This window comes from Buteo buteo, chromosome Z (assembly GCF_964188355.1).
Source record: "Buteo buteo chromosome Z, bButBut1.hap1.1, whole genome shotgun sequence".
Lineage (NCBI taxonomy): Eukaryota > Metazoa > Chordata > Aves > Accipitriformes > Accipitridae > Buteo > Buteo buteo.
The window spans coordinates 87,535,404-87,554,538 of NC_134204.1; the positions used below are offsets into that span (position 1 = coordinate 87,535,404).

Consider the following 19,135-nt stretch of genomic DNA (forward strand, 5'->3'; position numbering starts at 1 on the left):
TGTGTTCATTCTCATAGTTTCTGCGCTTTGTTTTCCTGAGGGAGGAAAACCTGCACTCAAAAAAGCCTGGGAATTTGTCCAGAGTCTCTTCTGCCAAAGGAAGAATCTCATCGGGGTGCAGGGAGGTTGGTGGCCTTGTGGGCCCCTCAGGAGCTCTTTAAGGCTCAGAAACCTTCCTCGTTCTGGAAGAAGTCAGCTCTGTGCCTGCCTTTATGCTTTGCTTAGTAGAAGCACTTGAACCAACTAGAAAACCCACATTTTTGATCCCTAGGAATGAAGGCTCTGTGAGGCAGGACAAGGCCTCACAAAGGTGGAGATTTTACATTTTTTTTAATGGAACAAGGATGTGCTTATTTCTCCAGAGCATGCAGAGAGCCCTTCTGAAGCAATTTTGAGAGATGCTGAGTTAAGAGCCAATGCTGAAGCAAGAAATGCCCAGTCTGGCTCTTTTAAAGTGGAGGTAGTAAAACAATGTTGAGTTTTCCTAAAATGATCTAAGAACAAAATCCAACAACACACCCAACGGTTATGCAATGTTATCTTTAGATTATATTTTAAAAGCAGAATTCTATTAAAACTCCTTGACCTGGTGATTTTTGTTTACCCTCCTATCTTATTTTCTGTTCGTTTTCATAGCCAACACCACTGTGACAATGTGTTCATGTGGCTTCATGAATAATATTTTGTTTCTGCATCCTGGGGGTGAAAAATCCAGTTTCTAACTCAGAGTATCGCTCACTAGCTCTTGTGACTGCCAAGTCCCCATTTTAACTATTGCGTAGTTTGATTATTGTAATACAAATAACCAAGCTTATAACTTCGGAGACCTTCTATCTTAAGATGAAGTCCTCTTTTATATAATATTTCTATCTTTTTAAACCCCTCTTTAAAGAACAGTGGTTTTGTTTGCAATTCCCTATTTCTATTCCAGCTCTGATGAGGAGGGCTTTGCATGCTGTCCCTTGGTGATACTACAGACCAAGTGACACAAATCCTAGCTGAGCTCAGCAGCTGTGTGTGGCATGTAGCTGGCACCTAGTCGCGTGTTTTCCTGGTGTTTTCTTATCAGCTTGCAGTTTGGTGCTGCAGATAGCTTTGGAACGTTCTGGTGTTTAAAACATGCAGAAATGGAAGCAGTTAGCTGTAGTAATTACAGCTAAATACTAACCTTCTGCAGGACGTAGAACTGAAAAGAGTTTTTTTGAACTATCTACAAAAAAGGAGACCTCTGCTGCAGTGACCAGCTCGTACGTTACTGTAATGCCTTGTTGTGCAGAGCGAGAACCTGAGAAGAGTGGTGACAGTGCTGGTGTGCTGCTTCTAATATTTGAATATGACTGAATGAAAATGAAATTTCAGTATGTGCCAACTTGGAGAATGTATTGTGATGGAAACAGGAAGTTTCCAAAAGGAGGTAATCGAAGAGCTCATTTTAAGGAGAAATAAGAATGGGGAGTTCAAAACAAATTATTGATGTCAGAACTCTTTTCATGACATCTCTCTCTACATGCCCAGTGAGGAGTTTTACCTGATGCTCAATAGTGTGGCTTTTCTATTTTTCCATGCATAGCCGATGGGAATTTCAAGTTAGGTAACCCATTCTGTGATCAAGTGGAAATACTGAGATCACTCTTCATCTAAATGACAATAAAATGAACATCTTTGACAATGAAAAGTAGGTTTGAAAATAAAATGCTTTTATTTGCCTGATAGTGTGAGTTGAAAAACTTTTCAAGTGAAACATAGCCTCTGTTTGATTCTGGAGAGGTATAATCTGGATACAAAACCAGAGCTTTCTTGCAGTCTTTGCTTTTAACTCCATTTAAAAGAAACAAGGAGTGTTTAGCCAGTGATATTAAAGTGGCGGTCTGTTTGCAGACACGCAGAATCTGAAGGCAGCAGATGAACTCTGTTACCCTGCTTGGCATATACTGGCTTTCTTTCCAGATCACTTGCAATAATCATGAAAGGACGTTAAGGAGAAGTTGCCCTTGTATAGTAAAGGTTATAGAGCAGTAGCCATGCTCCATACTTAAGTCTAAATAATTTCTTTGGGCCACAAACTGAACTGTCTGTATGTAAAGGTTCTTTGTGTGTAGGTATTGTACATGCTCTGTGACCAACTAGCAAACTCTATTCCTCTGCTTCCAAATGAAGTAAACAACCAAACGAAAAAACTGTGAAAGCATTAGACACAGTAGGAGATAGTATGGAATGTGTAGTGCTTCTCACAGTCAGATGTGGGATGGTTTGAAATTTTTCTCCATATCCCTGACTTCCTGTGTATAAGTAAGCATAAACTGAGGTGTTGGAAGTTTAAGAAAAGAGTCAAAGGGTACAAAAATTATTTAAAGTCAGTTGTCATTCACTGCCCTCGGTTGCTTTTTGTTCAAGCATAAAACTGTTTCAGAGTCTTAACAGTGACTTAATAGTGATTAAAATGAAGAAAAGCAAACATACCAGTATCAAGCTTTGGACTTAGCATAGGTTGCTGAAATCCAGAAATCTTAAAACAGACTTCTAACCTAAAGGTTGTTTAGGAGATCAGTTAGTTTCTAGGTGGTATGAAGCCTTGTTTTACACTGTGGTAAATATAATACTGATCTTATTCACAGATTGTGCTTGGTAATGCTTGATATAGTGTGACCAAATTCAAATACAAGTAAGTTATCTCAAAAAAACACTGCTTAAAAACCTAGTACTTTAAATTTGAGTACTGTGGTTAATCAGCCTTATCTGATACGTAAAATTCAGTGATTAAATATTGCCAAGTTTATCTTCTCTGCCAAAATGGCAGCAATTTTATTTTAGTAATCAAAATAGAAGAAAACAGTATCAATCTGTGTTACAGAAGTTGTCTGGGTCAATGTGCTGCGATTGTCAATAAATTTAGCAGCACTTGAGGCTGCAAAAATGCTTCATGAGCTAATTGGCTTTTCAATTTCTTGGTTCAAACCAGTCTCTTTAAAAAATTTGTCATGTTTTTATTTCATGAGAAAATGGCTTTATTTCCGATGTGCTTTTTTATCATCTCTAAATGGTGGTTGATCTTGCTCCTGGGTATAGATTAATATTTCTTGCAAATACTTATTCTGTGTGGTGAAAAAATTGCAAAAGAAGGAAATTTCAGGGTTAATCTTTTCCACCATAGTAACCCTGATCATCTTTTGAATTGAGTTTTGCAGAGAGGCATGGTCCTGTGTTACCAGTGGTCTTTGGGTTTTGTCTCTGAATTATTAACAGTCAACTTTCTGATCTGGAAAAGAAGCACCAACATAATCCTACTATTTGTTATTAGTTTTACTGTCATTTAGGAGGAAAGCATGTGTGAAGGTTGAAGGTTGTCAGATAGCAAAGCCACTCCAGGAGCGCTCCAGAGATCGCGCTTCAGACAGGAGTGATGTCCTGATGAGGCTCTCCTGATGGTTGAGTTCTGTGCGTAGTCCTCCAGCCACTCATCTCCTCGCACACTGGCCCTTCCTCAGTCTGTACCAAGAGTCATGGTGCAGTTTCATTTTGATGCCTAGCAAACTTACCTGCTGAGGTTTGTCTGTCCTTGGCAGATGAATGTACTTTAGCTCCACTTCATTTTCTTCTTCATGTTTGCTCTGAACTGAGAGTGCATATTGGAACAGAACAATACTATTTCCAAATTTCTTAGCTCTAAGGGGGAGTCAGTTTATCTCTAAAATTACTGTTGTTGTTATCTTTGACAAGTTGTGGAAATTTAAACTATTGTTATAGTAATAGGTTTTACATATTTTTAGGTTATTTTCACGCCAGCTGAGTTTATGAATGTTAAAAGCACAGGAACCCCTAGAGGTAGGGGTTTTTTTGTTGTTACTTTGGGTTTTTTTTAAGATAGATATTTAAAATCATGGGTACTGAAGAACTGAAGCACAGAAACATGAATTCAACAAACTATTGAAATGAATCTCCATGCTTACATATAAAAATCCTGTTTGGTATGGTTTGCTTTATGGCAACCAGCGCGACGTTGGGGGGCTTTGCTAAGTTACAGCTGCGATGAGCTCAGTGACATCACAGTAACAACACTAGGAAAGAATTTTGGGTTTAATTAGAATTCAGCTACAGAAAAAGTAACTGTCCTCCAAGGATTTTTTTTCCCACCCCCTCTCAGTAGCTGGCATGGGCACTAGGCTTTGTTTATGACATGCAGCGTTTGTGAATTTCAACAGTGATAATAGGCTTTGGAAATGAAAGAGGCATGCTGGTAGTCACATGTGGCAAAGTCATTAGAAATCGCTGTGTAAATTGTTCAGGAAAGAAATCGTGTTGATTACTTCTACAAATAAACTCATCACAACAGTGTTGTCCCACAAGTGGGGTTCAGTACCTGATATGCAATAAGCCAATCTTACACACAGAGCCGAGATATTTATTTATTTATTGTTTGCGCAAAGATGGGTGCTACGAGATAGTTCCGCAAAGCTAGCACACCACATCAAAGAACTGCAATGTATTTATCCTGTTACATGATTAGTAAAAACCTGCCTAAATTTACATTCATTGGTTAGTAGTCACCATCTCATATACTATTGGTTCGTGTCCTGGTTTCGGCTGGGAGAGAGTTAATTTTATTTCTAGTAGCTAGTATGGTGCTATGTATATAGACTGGGGGTAGTTGGCAGGGGGAGGCAGATCGCTGCTTGGGAACTGATTGGGCATCGGTCGGTGACTGGTGAGCAATTGCATTGTGCATCACTTGTTTTGTATATTGCAATTCTTTTGTTATCATTGTCATTTTATTATTGTTAGTATTTTCTTCCTTTCTGTTCTATTAAACTGTTCTTTTCTCAATCCATGAGTTTTACTTTTTTTTCCCTGATTCTCTTCCCCCATCCCACTGGGTAGAAGGGGAAGTGAGTGAGTGTCTGCGTGGTGCTTAGTTGCTGGCTGGGGTTAAACCATGACAGTTAGTTATGTATCAATTAGCCTTGCCTGCTTTGTAAATTAGCAAGCATGCTCCTTGCAGGTGTGTGGGGGCAAGTTCTTCCAGCTTGGAATTGAGTCGGTCGTTGCGATCTCCCCCTGCTGCCTTTACTTCTCCCCCAGTTCGTGCTTCTTTGGCAATCATCCGGCCTTTGGCGCCTTCTGGAGCAGGATGTTTCCTTCTTATCAGTCTTCAGTTCCTCTTTCAGGGTATAGTCCTTACCAAAGCATGCATTATTTAGACAAAGTAACCAGGCCTACACAGTGAAGCTACTGATTAATGGTCATCCTAAATCAAGCAGTGTCACTACGACCTAGGCATTAACCAACATACGGCTTTGCTTAGTTTACATTTTAGCTAAAATCAGATTGCAAAATAGTATTGGGCAACTATTCAGACAACTATTCAGCAGCATTTCCACATAAAATACTCTCAATGCTAAACTATATAAATTACCCAGACTACAACAGGACAACATAGCGGCATATATAGTAGAAATGTTTTATGTATATATACCAGTGTCTGAATAATATACAGGTACTAACTGAAAACCTGCATCTTGCTATTCCATTTCATTAAATTTTTAATATTAAACCTCCAAAAAATTAACTGAGAGCCTGAAATCTGGGAAAGAAGATCTTTGTGTTGCTTGTGTGTGGGTTTTTTATCTTTCTCTTAAAAAGGTGTTGTTTTTCTTAACAACTTAATAGCGGAACTATGTATAAGAACAGTAATTACAAAATAATTGGGTATTTCTGGAATTACTTGGGATAGAAAATGACACATAAACACTCAAATTTGTAATTTTTAACTCAGCTATTATAGGTACTGTAATAATAAAATTTATATAAAGAGGTAGTATCAGTGCTACATTTTTTCCAGTTTTAAATCACTGCATATCTTAGCTGCTGTGTAACTTTAAATATATATGTTTATATATATTTTTATATATATATTTGTACATATACACACAGAGAGATGTTAGCTCAGATTGTGTCTTGCAGCTCCACTTGGCTGAATGGAAAATTAATGGAATTGTGTTTATGCCATGGATCGTGGTATTGATTCTTCAGCGTGGATGTTTTCGGAAGACTGTGCATTGCTTTGCTCACAGTGTTATGAAGTACACTGTGAGATGCTGGAATGGCCTCGCAGTGTCATCCTTGCCCTACCTTCTGCCTGCTGACAGCCTTTGAATGTCTGATGGGGAGAGAGTTGGGTAGCCATTACCACGCACCATCAAAGCAAGTGAGAGATTTAACCTGTAACAGCTCAAGTGGGCTTTGAGCAACCCAGTCTAGTGGAAGGTGTCCTGGCCCATGGCAGAGGGGCTGGAACTAGATGATCTTTAAGGTCCCTTCCGACCCAAACCATTCTGTGAGATTCTATGGAGTAGTACTTTACACTTAAGTGAAGTAATCCATTATTTTTCACCACAGTTCTCTAAAGAGCAATTGCTGCCTATGTCTTACAAACACTGTTAATTAAAGCTTAGTAACAGAAGCATTCATGTAAAGAAGCAACCATTCGTAGTCAGGCAGATTAGGTTTTGCCTTGCATTACACAGCTGTATTGAAGTAACCCTTTAAGTTAGTAATGCTGAAATAATAAAGTTGATGTTAGCTTTAAGACTGAGAAGCAATCCCAACTCATTCATATGTAAGGTATGTAAGCCCAAAAGATTACTCAGGTGGCTCTTCAGTCCTGTGTCCTAGACTGAATACAGCTAGATCACTCAGTAAATATTTATATAAGCTGGGCCAAAGGCTGCCAGGGCTGGAAATGCCTGGTTCATCTAGGTAGCCTCTGCCACGGAGTGACTCGTCACACAGGAAGGAAGATCTTTGAGCTCTCACTTGAGAGGTTCTTTGCTATAGAATAAGCCACTTTCTTCCTTTCTTCCTGTTTTCTTGGCCCCCTGCCCAGAGGACAAAACATCAGGTGCTGACTGGCTTTTTCTGTCACTAAGTCCCTCACTTTTTCTTTTTTTTTTTTTTTTCCTAAACCTGTCTTCACATCTTTCTTCATTCGTCTGTACTGCAGTGTGATGGCCAAAACTGTCCTAGCACTTGACCTAGAGAAGCTCAAGCCAAAAAGATGGAAAGTTATTCCTGTGTTTTACATTTATATTTATGTTGTCACAGTAACAGATTTTTAACTCTGATTCCTCTTTCCTTGGTTGTTTTTGGCAAGAGTATCTCAGCCTGTGGCATTGTGACCTTATGTGTTTTTGTCAGTATTGCTGCCTGCTTAGCTTTTGGGTTTTTGTGTTGTTGCGTCTGATCTCCTTCAACCTACCACCAGCCTGTTGGAGGCCCCTTCAGGAACTCCCTGAAACGTTCAGGTTGGAAGCTGGCTGAAAGCAAGATGGTAACCCAGTGTTACACACTTAACTTCCCTGTTTCATTCGAGCAAATATCACCTCAAGTACTGTCAGAAGTTGCAGTGACAGCATGTCCTCCTCTGGAAGCCCATTCGTTCTTACCCACCAGGCTTATTTCCATGTTTGAGTGTATTGAGTGTTGCGTTGTCTTTACCTGCTTTATTCTTGAGCAATCTGTTGATACTTACTTATTCTTTTGTTATCATCTAAATGTGTCTGTATTGTTTGCTTGGTAAACATTTTCAGTATCTCTTCTGTTTTTGAAAGTAGGGGATTGCTGCGTTGTGCTCCTTTCTAAGGGTGGGCAATGACCTTCCTCAGCCTGATTAATCTTCTCCATTAATTTCCAAAATTTATAGTTTTAGTTGACGATAGCTCTCGCTACATTGCATATGGAGTGGTTTCAGTGATTTTCAGCTTTCTGTAACCGAGAGTTCTCACAGATTTCTTCACCTGCTGTTTTCTTTTTCCAAAGGATGTTTGCATCCAATTCTCTGAACAGTTAAACTTATTTTCTTTTGATGTTTGTCACCTTTACTTTCTTTTTCTTCTCCTGTTGCACTTTCCCTTTTACTTCCAGATTTCTGAGGTACCTGCAGTGAGAATAGATAGCCAATTTTTGGTAGGCTTTTTTGTTTTGTTTTACTTTACTAACCCACTTTTTGGCTTTTGTGACGGTTCTCTCTCAACGGTAGCATGAAGACTGTCCCACTAATTTGAAAAATGAGTTTCTAAGGGCATTCATTCTCTTACCAAATTAGATCCCAGGTGTCTTCATCTGCCCTTCCTGGAAAGCCATCCTCTAACTCATGGACAAGAGCACCTGAGATCCATTGGTCAGTTCCTATGCTTGTCTGTCTGTCTGTGCTTGTCCTGCCTGCCGAGTGGGCTGGTGAGAGCACGGGCTGTGACCCCGCAGCCGTCATGCTGCCTGTCAGCCCTGCTAGTAGGTTGGGGTAATTAACAGGTACCAGTCTTCGCTTCACCAGTGTTAACCTGTAACCTCTTCTCTGAGCCCCTCCTGTGCTGGTCGTGGGGATCTCGTGCTGTCAGTGGGTTCCTCTGCAGGCAGCACCTCCATGTGTTCCCTGCTGGTGAGCTCCATGTGGTCCTGGATGCTTTGCCGTGGATTTTGCCTCCTGTCCCTTTCTGAAGAGCCGTGCAGCAGCCATCCCCCAGCCCGGGACCCCCGGCTGCCCCTTCGCTCGCAGGGGACCTTCCCCATGGGTCAGGACTGGGGCTGGCACGGCATCCTCCACCACCCGTACCTCTGTCCGGGCAGGACCCACGGGGGTGCAGCCGCTGGAGGAACAGGCGTCGGCACCAATGACGCTCGTTTTTCCATCTGCTGTCAGCTCTGCCCTCCGGTGCACAACAAAAAATTTCCTCTCTCTGTGGGAGCACCTGCCTGGCTTTCTCTGCCGAGGCCCAGCCTCCAAGGCGAGTTGAACTCTCCCTGTTCTTGCTTTTCTATTTGGCAGCGTAGCCCTTTTGCGAGGGGGTGTTTGGCACAGGCCGCGGCAGGGGTTTGCCACCCGTGGGTGCAAGCAGGGTGTGCCTGCCCGGGACAGCCGCGGCGGGAGCTGTGCGTCAGGCAGTTATTATGCTGGTTGCTAGGCAGCTTTTTAATATTTACCTCCATGCCTGACACACGTCTGTGTGTTGCTTCTTCGCCCCTTCTGCGGTCCGACTGTCGGCCTGCAGCGCATGCAGCCGGTTAACAGCTGGGCATGGCTGGCTATGGCGCACAGCCCTCAGAAGTGGAAAACCAGAACAACCTGCAGTAAAAAGAAGTCCCCTAGAGTCAGGCTGGTGTTGACAGGCAGTGTGGTGTCTACCAAACGAGGGGTTGGACCTTGGCAGCTTCTTGTGCTGTCAGTATGCGAGGCTCAGCATGGTTGCAGGCCCCGCGTGCTAAAGGGCTTGGAAGGACAAGGGCCCCCTTCTTTGTTGTACTGGCTGTTTTGGGGGAGAGAGTGGAAAATCAGAGGCCTTGAATATTGCAGAATTCAGGCAAAAAGTGCTGTAAATGAAGCGGGGCACACCATGCCCCCGAGGGAGCCAGATGGTCACAGTGGTGCAGCAGTGCCTGCTTCTATAAAGGTGGTCTGCCAGAGGGTGCCCTTCCCACTTCTCCCCTCCAGCTTCCCAGGATGGGGTTTTGTTTCCCCGAATCAACCCTGAGTGTTTACGGGGAGGGTGGCTTGGCATTCTCCATAGTCACTAATCAGCAGCCGTGCATTGAACTGTTTTCTATCCCCAAACTACTCTTCTTCCTCCACAAGCATTTTTAAACTCCTCATCTCTTAGTTTCTGCTAGTTACTGCCATCCAGCTGGACAGGCTAGAAAGAAGCAGCAGCTGGTTTCTTTGGGAGGTTTTCACTAATCTCTGCAGGTTGTAGTGGTGCTGCTGTGCTGGAAATTGAGAGAGTTTTTCAGTGTATTGTAAGAAAAATGGTTTGGTAGGAGTTTTCTGAGCAGAGGTAGGGAGAAGGGCTCAGGTAAATGTGTTTTTATTAAATGGACAGGGACTAGGGTGACTAATGTGAAGGCGTAGAATAGATACCTACTTCTTAGTCATGTAGAAGGAATTCAGATTAATTTCATGGAGAAGAAAGATAAAGAAAGGAAAAACTATTAAAGAGCAAATTAAGAAAATATGGTGTTGCCTACAGATTACCTGGTGGTGGTAGTGGAAATACATAAAAAGGTTGCTCAAAACCTCTTGTTCCCTGTCCTGATGTAGGAGGCTCTGTACATCCTGTGTATGTCTCCGCCTGTACAAAAGTTCCCGTCTATTACTTAGTCTATACATATATACATATATGGAAGCAGATATCATTTGCTTATATTTCTGTAGTGTGACAATTGCACATTCTCTCTAGTACATATTTAGAGTAGTCAAACCTCTTACTAAGGAGTGCAAGATACCAGATACGCTGGCGGGGAGAGCGTGCTGTCATCATCATAATGTACCTTTTAAATTCTGTACAACTTTTATCTTATTGTTGGGAAAGGCTTGTACTATGAAAAGTTACGGAAATGAAAAAATTTTCCATGTGGAAGTAAGAAGTCACCCTAGGTATGGAATAGTAACATGGCTTCTGAGTTCATTCAGGCAATACATTTTCATACAGCAAGTGGCATGGTAAACATGAAGAGAAAATCTAGAAAAATCGATAACTTATGTTGTTCATTTAAATGTAAACTGTCAATGTGTTGCTGTGATTGAGATGGCAAATACAGCTTTGAGCAGAGGAACATGAAGCAGGAGTAGAGAGGTAGTATTACATCTGCATAAAGTATTTATGACACAATTAGAATATTCATTTCTAGGCTTTGAATTTTGATACAGTCACAGCAAAATTAAAACATGCTGTTCTCAGATTAACACCACTGAAGATAGGAAAACAGACCGTGTCATTTGCAGCTTTTCCAAAAGGGTCACATGGTATCTAGAAACACTTGTGTGTGTGTTACGTACAGATTAATTGTTCCTTTTTATGTCAAAATATTTGAGTTTGCTAATTTAGTATTAAATATTTTGTATGACAAACTAGTAAATCCAAAAGTACAGTTTTTGTTGAAAAGAAAAGAAGAAATGTGGACAAATCCTGCACAGTAAGTATATGTGCTTCAGTATGAGAGCAGCATTTGAGTTTGTATTGATCCTTGATATGAAATTTGCTTTCAGTACATGTCAGAGAAACAAAATAATGTTGTGAGAAGATCTATGGACATTATGTTGTCGAAATCTACATACATGTATTGTAGAAATACAGGCAAGACAGAAGATCTAAAGTCATAACTCTAATTTTCTGTAATAATTTATTCTTAGTTTTTAGCTGGTTAACTAATGAATTCAGGTTTCTTAGCTTGCTTAATAGAAGTATGTCTAACAAAGGTGAAATTAATTAATTTGCCTTTTTTTTTTCTCTCAGAAGCAGTCCCCCTCTGCGGATGAATCAAAAACACAAATTATGAAGCCATCTGAAACAAAGGTATGAATTCCTGAGAAACTCATGCTTGCAGTTAAGCACAAATATATGAAGCAATGGAGGGCTTTTTTTTAACACTTTGATACTGAGTAACTTTACTTTGCATATTTCTTGTCTGCAACTTAGTTTCCTCTTCGAAAAATATCTAAGAACTGCTATACAATGCACTCAGAGGATTTTGTGACAGCAATAAGAAAAATTTTAATTAAAATTTCTTATTTTAGTTCAGTCACACTTTGTGACATGTTTATAGCTCCCCCCAGTGTAATTACAGGGTTATTTACCTAATGATAATTTTTCACATATTCAGAGAATTCAGGGCAAGTTTCAGCTTTCAGTTTACGTACAACTGCATCTTCTCATTCATCTCATATCTTTGCCTGTCTGACAGCTTCCTTTCCTTTGTCCTTTATGCTTGTTCTGTCTTGTCTTATGACTAGAACTTCTTTAGTGTTGAAGCTGTGTCATCAATCATGTACTTTACGTGTTAGAAGAGAGTCATAATCCTCCCTTACGCCTCTGTTGCCTAACAGAATTTACGTATATTATTTAAACAAATGATTACTGATTCTCTCCCTCTTTCATTTTCCATAATTGTCACAGTGAAACCAACAAAAATACTGAATACCAAACTATACCCGCAGGGACTTGTGCAGTGGTAAAAGTTAGGACTCCCTGCACCTTGTGTAAATATGAATAAAGGAACACATAGAGTAGTGAGGTTAGTAGAGGCCTCTGGAGATCATCCAGTCCAGCCCTCCAGTCCAGGCAGAGCCAGCTCTGCAGGTAAATCAGACTGCTCAAGGCCTTGCCAGACAAACTTGGAACACCTGCAGGTGCGGATTGCGCAACATCTCTGGGTAGCCAGTTCGGGTGTTTGGTCACCTTCATTATGGTGATTTTTTTTTCCTTTTATCAAATGGAAAGTTCCTTTGCTACAACTTGTATCTGTTGCCTCTTGTCATTTTAGCATGCATCTCTGGAGACAGCCTAGCTCCATCTTCTCTGTATTTGAAGTTAGCTGTTAAACTCCCCTCAACTTTTTAAAAACCCTTTTCCTCCATGCATGCATGTAAGACTTAGACTTGTAGCAGTGAGCTGGACGACAATTAAACCTTTTCCATTTGTGCATGATCATCATTACTTATAAATGAAGGTATCTGCAAGTCTCCAGTTTCATCTTCCTGTTACATTTGTGAGCAAACTCATTTGTATCATGTTTGTTACTGTTGCTGTTCTCCATATGGTTTAACCCAGACAGCTATCTAAAAATCATTATGGTCTTTCCCTACCTGAAATTTAAAATAACTCAGAAGAATGTGGTGAATCTCTGATCAGATCTTTAAAACTGGTAGTTTTCAAGATGAGACAGAAAGAGAGCAGAGGCATACTTCAGCGCTGTGAGACTTGGTAAACACAAATCCCTTTGAAACAATGTCCTGCATTTGCATGTGTAAGACAATTAATGTTTTCTTTTACTGTCTGTTGCATTATTAATGTCTTCCTCCTGCTGGATTAAGCAAGATATCTGCATTTTGACAGTAGCCTTCTTTAAAAAGAAATAAGGTTGCTGAGTCACTTCCATTTCTAGTCCTAAATTTCTTGCAAATTAACAACTCTTTCCTAATTGCCTGCTATAACCACGTCTCATTTGTCTTAGAATCTCTCTATTGTGCAACTACTCTTAAACATGCTCTGGACCCCTCGAGCATTCAGTTCTGTGTATGTGAATCCTGTGTCTCAAATTAACCCTCAGTATTATGCCCATCCAAGAAAGCTGTGAGTTACTGCAGCAGAGGAAGGAATGTGGAACTTCTTGTTTTATAGGCGAAGCCTATAGGTGGAAAGCCTGGAGGCCCAGGTTGGAGAGCAGGCACCCTGTGGCTTTTGCTGGAGGAATGGAGGAAGCAGGGTGCTGCCACTGTCCTGCCCCCCCCCCCCCCAAAAACAATTGCCATTCAGCTTTCTTCCTTTTGCACACATTTGTGCAACTGCAGTGTAAACTAGGGAACTAGTTAAAAAATATTTTTCTTTTCCAGGCTATTTTCAGCTTCCGGAGTCAGTTTAAAATGTGGCCTCTCAGGTAGTGTCATAGTGCAGGTGGAAGCAGGCAGTAGAAGGGGAGGTGGAACATCTTTTCCTCCATAGGATTTCAGTGTATGCTGTAAAGTGATGCTATGGCTTCACGCTGTGACTGCTCACAACTGACTCTGTTTAAAGGATGACTGAATGTATGGTCTCATACTAAAATTGTTGGTTTGACTTGCTGGTAATAAATTTTTTTTATTGGATTTGAACTTAGTTATTGCTAAAAGCCGTATCTAAATAGACGTGTTTGTATGTGAGAGCATGTGTGTGTTCATGATCACATGTTTTAATGTGGCCTTAGCATCCTCATGTGTGTGCAAGTCTTGAATAAAAGCATTGCCCATATGAGTCCATATATTCTTCAGCTTTGTCATAGATAAATTCACAGTATGAGCAATTCTGCACATTTTAAAAAACATACAAGAAAATGAATAATGCATAGCCTACACAAAAAAATACATTAAGTATTTAGTAAAATCATATTTACAATATATTTTTTTAAAAAAAAGGCATGCAGTTGCTAATAACTAGTTTGATAGGCTGAGAATTTGAATTTATGTTCTGTACAGCTGTTGTTGGGTGTTGACAGAAATGCGAGTAAATACATTTTATTGTCCTGCAAAAAAGATGTGTGTACTTTTCTTCCAAAAAACACATAAGGAATATGTGCAGAAGTGGCAGCATATAAAGTATGACTGAACCTGAAAAGTACTGTGTTTTAATCAGGGTAGATGTCAAGAGAAAATCCCAAGGGGGGAATCTGAGTAGTCAAGTGATTTTTTTCTTTAAATTTTTTTTTCATTTCCTCCCACCACTGCTTTGGAGTTTGGGAAATTTTTGTCCTCCCTCTATCAATATTTTACTTGTTGTGACTTACTTGTGTGTGGTATTGTGTTTTTTACTGTGGTCTACGGCTCTGAGACCTTTGCCAAGCTTATACCTAGGCATCTACGTTTTTATGCATGTTCAGGATTTCCCAACCAAGTGTCCGTGGTTCAGTGAGTGGTTGTGAATACTTGCATAACAAATGGTAAACAAATTTAGGAAATTTCTCGACGTGGTCAGCTAGCAAACAGAAGCGGGATATATGTGAATGGTAATTAATGTTTGCCGGCTGAAATTAAAACATTACAAAGCAATGAAAAAATTTAAATTACTACCTAATAGTTGGGGGGTTTTTTTGGTTGTTCACTGACTTTCAATAGGCTACCAGGGGAAAAAACCTATTCTCTCTTAGTAACTTTAAATATGCTCAGTGTATTAGGTTGGAGGAGATAAGGGAGGCTTCTGTCCGTGGCCCCTTATTTCCTAAGTAGAGTTCAAAACTTCTCTGCTGCAGGTGGACAGAGCGCAAGGAGACACGGCACTGGTGTCCCCTGCCGGCTCCAGAGGAGGCGTAGGGTTGTCAGCCCCAGTGGGGGAAAGGGCCCAGGCTTCAGGGTCTGCATCTCCCACTGTGCACTCTGTGCACCCAGTGCTGTTCTAGCAGATCAAATCATGCTTCCCTGGCTGGGTCCATGTGCTCCCCTGGCCGTGCAGCGGCCAGAGCTGCTGAGGCTCGTGCAGAAGGCAACAGCCTGCTCTTTGGCATCTCTAGATGACTTTCCAGTAGCCACATTGGCTCTTTTTGTCTTAATCGTAGCACAGTTGAAGTAGCAATGGCAAGAAAAAATAGTAAGAAAAAATATGGTGAGGAGGCTGGCATTTTCATTTCTCTTTCTTCTTATAAAATACAACTCTAATTTTTCAGTGTTTGTTCTTACATGTTTCTCCTAGTAGTAATTTATTGTTTACTGTATTTTGACTTGAGGTGAATCACAGGAATCAGTTTTGTGGCAAGGCTGCAGAAAATTTTCAGGTGTAGATCAAACTGTTCATTATATTTGTTTAATATCTTATTTCCCTCTCTTTTTGATCCTTCATATGAGGAGTGTGTGTGCGTGTTTGCACATGTTTCAGTGCTCTTCGATCACTGGAGTGGAGGTCTGTGCCAGGATGTTGTAAACTGCAGGATCAAAGCACTGTATATTAGTTACATAGCATGTGTGCTCATGAGTGTGAGCCTGTCCAATATTCTTCTTTATATAAGCCAACCCTTTAGAAATAACCAAGCATATTAATCTCTGAATATATGTTGCTTATATTTCAGTCCACACCAACAACCAAAACAGAATCTGGAAAAGACACCCAGTCAACCAAGGTAAATACTTAACTTTCACAAGTTGTACTTTGGCCTTCAATTAACTTTGAAAGAAGAGGCTAAACTCTTTGCTACTACTGTGCCACATGAAACTGCCATGTAATTAGTAACACACCTGTGTGCAAAAGAGCTAGTTTCTGACTGGTGTGGAAATGCAGTGTTTGAGGGGAACAGTCAGAATGCTTTATTGCTTCACCACAGCTCAAGAAGTGTTATGTTAACCATCTTTAAATGTCTTGTGCTTGTTTGAACTAGTGTAGATCATGTTCCATAGCACTGAATAGTGGTAAGGGTAAATGGTCTCAATTTTTCATTTTATGACAGCCAACAGACTCTCAAAATAAACAGCCATCTGAAGAGATGCAAAAGGAACCCAGTGGTGTAAGTTTTTTTTCTCTCCCCCCCTTTTTCTTTTGTGAGGGCTTCTTGTGGTATTTTTCTTCTTTCTTTATTTCTTTTATTTAAAAAAAATAAATTAAAAAACAAAACCAAACAAAGCCAGCCCATAAGTATTTCAGTATCTAATGATAATAGTTTATCTCTACACAGGCAAAAAGCCAAACCTCACCTTCTGTGACAACAACTTCTAAACCAAAGAATAAAGGAGAAGTAATTACAACTCAAGCTGACCAGCCTCCACAAGCAACCTCCATAGAGACAGCAAAGGTATAGTAGAAGTACAAATCCAGTTTTTATTATGTTATTGTAGGTGTTAGAAATCCATGTCAAGACAGATTCTTATGCTGAATATTGTAAAGTGAGACTGAGCCCCCGAAAATCACAATGTAGAAAAGCTTAAAAGCTGTCCTGTGTTTAAAGGTGTGTATGACAGACCACCTTGTGGTAGTTTAAAATCTGGGACATAGAAACTTAACATTTTACCTGCTGATTAACTTAAACAACATCCTGAATATACCACTTCCAGCTCACCCAGGACAGCATTAATGGATAAGCATCAACTGCAGATAGAACTGCCCAGCCAGGTGGTATTAGTAGTTTGTGCTGATTGGTTGGTGATCCTGACGTGCATCCATCTCTTGTTGTCTTCTCCATACATCTGTTTTCATTGTCCAACACAGTCTGGCTGTTAGCCAAGCAAGAGATACTAAGATTATTACAATTGTGGGCCCATTCCCTTGTGTTATGTGTTTGGGTCTCCTCTGTTATTCATGCAAGCTTTTGGCAAGTTCCTTGCAGGTACATGGGTGTAATTGGTTCTCTGTCAGTCTCTTGCCTTGCCCCTTCACTACAGAAGGTAAGCAGAAGGGACTGTCTGGTCAGTCACGCAAATGTATGGTTTATATGAGCATTGCCATCATGGAGCTCCTTCACCTGTGGACTTTCAGGCATGTTTGTAGTAGGAATGTTGGCTCCAAATGCAGCAGGTCAGCGGGTTATCCGTTTGCAGTAGGGCAGCCAATACGCCCTGACTGCAAGACTCTGAAAAAAAAGTGGGAAGAGCAAGGTTAGGGAAAAAGTTGGGGAGGAGTCATTTCAGAGAGACAAGCTGGAGCAAAAGTGTGTAGTAGAGTCAGGAACTATATCTTTTGGTCTTCTGGTCGGCATGTGTCTGGGTGACAAGGCCAGAGTAACATGAAGGACTCCTGCAGCTCTGCTAGAACCCACTTCTTTTGCAGTAAATGAGAATGCAGTAATGCAGAAGTCTGCATTTTGTATTGGTGATGCTCCCGCACCTAACTCCCTCAAGCAGCTTTTCACCCTATGTATTTGAGCAGTATTTGCTGCTGGTGTTAATGGTGTATTGAGAACTATTGGGTATAAATGGAAGCTTTCAAAAGAGACTTGGAAGGGGCCTCATAGTCTTTCTGCACTGCAGATTTCTTTTACTGGCAAAGTAAAAGAAAGAGGTGGAGTAGTTAAAATAGCATGCTTTCTTTCTCACAGCAAAATCACACCTGGAGACAGAGTATGTCTCCACAGTATTGCAGGTAGATGGTAACTTGCTCTGCCCAAACTTCTGGATGTGGTGCAGGTGCATTAGCCAGCTGCTGAGTCAAAAAAAATATGTGTGGCCTCAGAGCTGGATGTTTTCAGCTGGGCTTAGTATCATGCAAGCTGCAGCTACTCAACTCCCAGACCACTCAGCCAGTACGCAGAACGAGCTTATCATTTTTATTCAAAGTGTAGATGAAGAGGGACAATAGATATGCATGCTTGAGTATTGAACATCCCTGTTTTACTTTGTTTTATCTCTAGAATTTTTAACACGGGGCCATATAATAATGCTGTCTCTTAATTTTTCTTTTACTTCTCCAGCCTAAGTCTGAGAAGATGTCTGTAGCGGCTGGTGCAGGCACAGCTGGTGCAAGTGTGGTTGCTGCAGCTGATAAGTCAAGTACTGAGGTTGGTAAACACAGTCCCAGGCAAATGCTTCCCTCATAAAAATGTCTCAGAGAGTGTTTCTCTCTCTGAAACACTTCAGTTTCAGAAAAAATAAATTGGTAACTGCTGAAGTATTGCTACTTAGTAGTTATGTATAGTGGTGAAGGACTATCCGAAAGAATAGGTAACAAACTAGTGGCGGGTCATTTGTGTTTTGTCATATAGGACTTGTTTATAATCACTTTTACCAAAACTAGCATAAAATTAATTACTTTTTATCTTCAGTTATGTTTGTATGCATGTATATCAGCTGGTATATAAATACAAATGATCTTGTTACTGACACTGGGGAACGAGTTTAAAAACAGTTCTCACTGAAAAATTTGGCAAGTGCAGGACCTACTGAAAGAGAGCTTTTGGTTTGGTTTCCAGGAGTTTTCTACAGATTCACCAGATGATTCAGATTTTTTTTTTCTTTGTACAGCATGAAAAAGCTATAATGGTTTGCTTACTTTTTAGCCTGGTATGGATGAGTCGGCACTAGATAGCCTAATAGATACCCTTGGTGGACCTGAAGAAGATGTGCCTACTAGTCCTGTTTACACTGGTCCGGAAGTTACGGTATTTTATATTTTTAATTTTTATTTTTTAGAACATTATCTCTAAAATATGTCTGTAGTTGCTGACTCCTACGTTGATCCAGTATTTGTCGCTTTGATCTGCTAAGAGGTAAAATAGAGTTTGCACAGTTGCATTTTAGCATTGTTTTCAGTAATACAGAAATGATACAGCTATGTATGTATTGCAGTAGAAAACAGTAAAATGTCAACAAAGAAAGTTTTTTGCTTTTTGAACTGACTTCCAAGCATGGTCTCCAATGGATTTACAAAAAACAGTGATGAAGGTATAAGAGAGTGTAAATAACCTAGGAGATTTCATTTCTACTTGAGAAAGAGTAAAACATTGAGAATTTGGGGAAGAATGCATACTTTTCTGAGTTAGAATGGGACAGGAACAGATGAAGGATTAAGATTACAAGCTCAATGCCTCAGTGCAGTACTCAGCTGTGATAAAAATTTTGGAATTTATAAATATTTAAAATTCAGTCTAGGTACAGCCATACATTCTATGGTCTGAGACTCTGAAATGGCTTATGTTAGTGCAGAAG

The 19,135-nt window shown here is 40.4% G+C and overlaps 1 protein-coding gene across 6 annotated transcripts in view; it reads left to right on the forward strand.

The window, feature by feature from the left end:
* CAST (calpastatin) overlaps positions 1–19,135 on the forward strand; it is a 65,248-nt gene that overhangs the window by 24,063 nt on the left and 22,050 nt on the right. For 4 of the 6 annotated variants that reach the window (XM_075021108.1, XM_075021107.1, XM_075021111.1 and 1 more), the window contains exons 4-9: positions 11,280–11,339; positions 15,574–15,624; positions 15,949–16,005; positions 16,174–16,290; positions 17,902–17,988; positions 18,487–18,588. In XM_075021108.1, coding sequence (XP_074877209.1) covers positions 11,280–11,339; positions 15,574–15,624; positions 15,949–16,005; positions 16,174–16,290; positions 17,902–17,988; positions 18,487–18,588 — 474 coding nt within the window. The remainder of the gene's footprint in view (positions 1–11,279; positions 11,340–15,573; positions 15,625–15,948; positions 16,006–16,173; positions 16,291–17,901; positions 17,989–18,486; positions 18,589–19,135) is intronic. The other 2 variants (XM_075021110.1, XM_075021113.1) reach the window with 1 other exon arrangement.